The sequence below is a fragment of the Hyposmocoma kahamanoa genome, unplaced genomic scaffold (genome assembly GCF_003589595.1).
Source record: "Hyposmocoma kahamanoa isolate Upper Pololo Valley unplaced genomic scaffold, ASM358959v1 94, whole genome shotgun sequence".
Taxonomy (NCBI): domain Eukaryota; kingdom Metazoa; phylum Arthropoda; class Insecta; order Lepidoptera; family Cosmopterigidae; genus Hyposmocoma; species Hyposmocoma kahamanoa.
This window is the reverse complement of record NW_020654878.1, coordinates 7,670,054-7,674,035: the sequence shown is the minus strand read 5'-3', so window position 1 is coordinate 7,674,035 and position 3,982 is coordinate 7,670,054. Positions and strand designations below refer to the sequence as shown.

The window sequence follows — 3,982 nt, the reverse complement described above, 5'->3', positions numbered from 1 at the left end:
TAGTTGTGGCAATGTCAGGCTCAGGGGTAGGCCGTGACTCATGCAAATGCAATAGCGTATTATGCCTTCTTTTTTGCAATATTTACAGGGTACAAGGTTGCAATTATTTTCTAAATGCCCTGGACATAAACAATTTAGACAGACCTTAGGCTCGTTGGCCTTTTGTATACGCATTTCAATAGGAAGGGCTCTGAATGTTTCACAGTTAAAAAGAAAATGATTTTGAGTGCATTAGAGACATGTAAATATATTTTTATGAAATGAATTGTTTTTTTTTGTTTACATTGAGATTTTCATTTGATTTTTGACTCTTTGTAGCAATAAGTAAATTTGAATTTGATTTATAAGTTTCTATTTTGTGTGAGTTACCTTTACTTTCCTGCAATGTCTCCAATAAGTCTGCTCTGTTCCTAAGAAAGGTAATAAATGTGTCTAAAGAAGGTGGGGTAGTTAGAGTGTTTCTATGCTCTTCCCATACCCTGAGAGTGACACTATCAAGTTTCTCGGCCATCATGTGTATTATAAGTGTACCCTAATGCTTAGTAGACTGTTCTAAGGTAGACAGTGCACGAAGATTTTTATTTGTAACTTCTATATGGCGACGAATAGCTGAACACGATTTACTACTTATACATTCAATATTGAAAAGTTCCCTGGCGTGGTTATTAACAAGTAATCTTTTGTTATTATACCTATTGCACAATAAATCCCACGCCGAGTCATAATTTTCGGCCTTAAAGTCCAAGTTATCGATAACGAGCAAGGCACTACCTTTAAGAGATGCACGAAGATAATGCAACTTATTGCTATTATGTATATCTTGCCTGCAATGAATTAAAGAAACAAAAGTCCTGAACTCAAGCCAGTGTTGATAGTGACCATGAAAGACAGGTAAATTGATTTTAGGCAATCTAACACGATTAGATAAACCACTTGCCTGTGCATCCTCAAAACTCGATACAGAACCATCCAGGCGCTCGCGGTGCTGTGCCGGCTGCGCGCCGGGCAGACTGCGTGCCGCCGCCACTAGCGCATGATACTGACATTCGAATTCTTCGCGTTCCGCGAGCTGGTCGTCTGCAGAGTCCGAAAGCGTCTCGATCTCACACTGTAATTTGTCATATTCCACGTATAAGGCATTAAATTTATTGAAGCGGCTTTCTGAATCTAGCAGTTGTAAACTACTAGGTATTTCGCCAGATTGAAGCACTGCTATGTATTTACTAAAGATAGTCAATTTCGACTTTATTCCACCGCGTTTCTTAATCAACTTTTCTTCAGCCATAGCTATATAGCGGTAATGTGCAACAAAATAAATAAAATCTATTCAATAAGGCAGTAAAATACAGCGGGATATTAGCTCGTTAGGAGAACAAAAGAACAGATGTGCAAGCAAACCGGACTGGTTAGCTGACGATGAAGAAGAAGCGAGCGAGTTACGTAAACAAGTTACCGTTATTTGAATTCCTGTAGTTTAAATTACGCAAAATTTTGCTTTAAGCATATGAAGTAAAAATTGATTTAAAATGTAGATGAGAGATTGATGTGTTGCGAGCAAGGCATAAATGAAAAGGCATTCACTAAATAAAGGCTGTTTTTGAATTTAAAGGAATGTTAAAGAAAGGAAAAGATAAAAGGAAAATTGGAACGAACTCACAAATGAACATCCAAACCGTTTCCTAGATTAATCGTAGATGATCAGCTTATTCCATTATACTCACGATGACACGCACTCTCGATGGGTCCAAAGTCCGTCGCGCGTTCGACCTCAAAATGACTTTCAATTCTCGGGCTTGTGCGGTTGCTTGACGAAGTATACTCCACAGGATAATAATGAAGAAGGCTCCTCGAGGTATCTTCTGCAGCTGAAGACCACACTGTATTGCTTTGAGTCTTGATGATGAGTTGATGACGTTGACCACACTTTTCATTAAGACGGTGAGAATCCTAAAGGACCAATGTTACGGTCCTAAGGGACGTGAAATAAAAGTGGACTGTATTACAATAGGACTGGTATATTCGCCATCTCAATCACACGTGTACTCGTTTATAATAAATGAATAGGGGTCGACCGTCGCCGGTGGCTGAAGATAAGGCGAGTGCCCCTGCGCCGCTGCCGCTCGCCGGGACGTCACACTCGCCGTGTTGTCCTCCCCCGCGTCTCGTGCCGAGCAGGTATAAGACCGGTTCGCAACAAATATCATACATCATTATTACATAAAACATACATATACCTTATAATTTCATGTCGACATTCAATAATCAACAAAGAATAATCAATAAAGAATAATCAATAAAGAATAAAAATAAGTCAATTAAAAACAACAAAATAATAACCTTCTACGTCAAATGTATATACATTAAGCACTAATTTCATGTCAACATTTATCTAAAAAATCAGTCACTTTGTAATAATTTTTGTCTCTAAGCCATTCACTAAGTCTGTTTCTGAACAAATTATTTGGTAACGTTTGAATGCCTTTTGGTAGAGCATTATAAATTCGGACACACATACCGTTACATTGATTTTTGTAATAACACAATCTAGGTTTATTATTATACACCAGTCTATTTGGGTCCCTTACACCTCTACTATGTACATCTGTAATTTTTTTTAAAAGGTTTAGATTTTGCTTAACAAACCATGTCACTTCGAAAATGTACATACACGGTAACGCCAAAATTCCCAATTCTTTCAACAAAGGTGCACAAGATTCCCGTGGGGAAACACCGGTCATTGCTCGAAGATACTTTTTTTGAGCTGTGAACAATTTTTTACCCTCAGTTGAGTTACCCCAAATCAAGAGTCCATATCTAAGCAAAGACGCAACGTAACCGTGATAAGCAGTCAAAACTGTAGATGGTGATGATATATTTCGCAACCTCCTTAAGACATATACATATCGATGCAATTTATCTACCAGTGACTCGACGTGTTGTGACCAGTTGCAACTACTGTCTATTTCCACGCCTAAGAATGTTGTAGAGTCTGCCTCCTGAATATTGACATCCTTGTAATTTATGTTAAGGTTCATTTTTGTTTGTCGATTTGTACCAAATTGAATGAATTTAGTTTTAGTCAAGTTAACAGTCGAATTATTAAGTTTAAGCCAATTTATTATTACATGTATTGAATTGTTTATGTCTAATTCGTAGTAATTATGTAATTTTTGTAAGGAATTACGACTGAAATATCATCTGCAAATAATATGCTTTTATGTCGTGTAACCTCTGGTAGGTCATTTATGTAGAGCAAGAATAATAATGGCCCGAGACCACTACCTTGCGGGACACCACACGCATTGACTCTATATTGCGATCTTGCTGATACAACACAGCTGTTTTTATTTAAATGTTTTATTTCTATAGCTTGCTTCCTATTTTCCAAGTAGGAAGCTAACCAGTTAAGAGTACCTCTAATACCTAAATAGTTTTGTTTTTTCTGCAAAATGTCGTGAGATACAAAGTCATGTCAAAAAATATCACCGTTGTAGGTATTTTTGCATTAGTGTTCTCCACTATCTGACGTACAAGATGAAATGCAGCCAGTGTAATAGATTTTTTCGATTGAAACCCGCATTGCTCTTATTTGATTATATTGTGCTTATTAATAAAACTTAGCAGCCTCTTCTTCATGCATTTCTCAAATATTTTGGACAGCACGGGGATTAAAGTTATAGGGCGATAATTTTCAATGCATGCCCTTACGCCTTTTTTATAGATTGGTTTCACTAAAGAAATTATTAACAATTCGGGAAATATGCCTTTTTCAATCGACAAATTAATTAAGTTTGTGAGAGGAGGCATCAGTTGCTTATTACAGTGTTTTATCACATTTGTTGGTATTTCGTCGTAACCTGTGGCGTTTGTAGATTTCAACGTTCTAATCATAGATGATAAGATTCTATGAACTGCCTCCGTGGCCGAACGGTTACCATGCCGGACTGCCACGCAGAGGTCCCAGGTTCGATTCCCGGGCCGG

The 3,982-nt window shown here is 37.5% G+C and overlaps 1 protein-coding gene across 1 annotated transcript in view; it reads right to left on the bottom strand.

The window, feature by feature from the left end:
* Positions 1 to 2,081, bottom strand: part of LOC113237983 — a 12,283-nt gene extending 10,202 nt beyond the window's left edge. The window contains exons 1-2 of the mRNA XM_026474700.1: positions 1,722 to 2,081; positions 825 to 1,108 (exon numbers count right to left, since the gene is read on the bottom strand). Coding sequence (XP_026330485.1) covers positions 825 to 1,108; positions 1,722 to 1,931 — 494 coding nt within the window. The 5' untranslated portion in view covers positions 1,932 to 2,081. The remainder of the gene's footprint in view (positions 1 to 824; positions 1,109 to 1,721) is intronic.
* Positions 2,082 to 3,982: the final 1,901 nt, after the last annotated feature.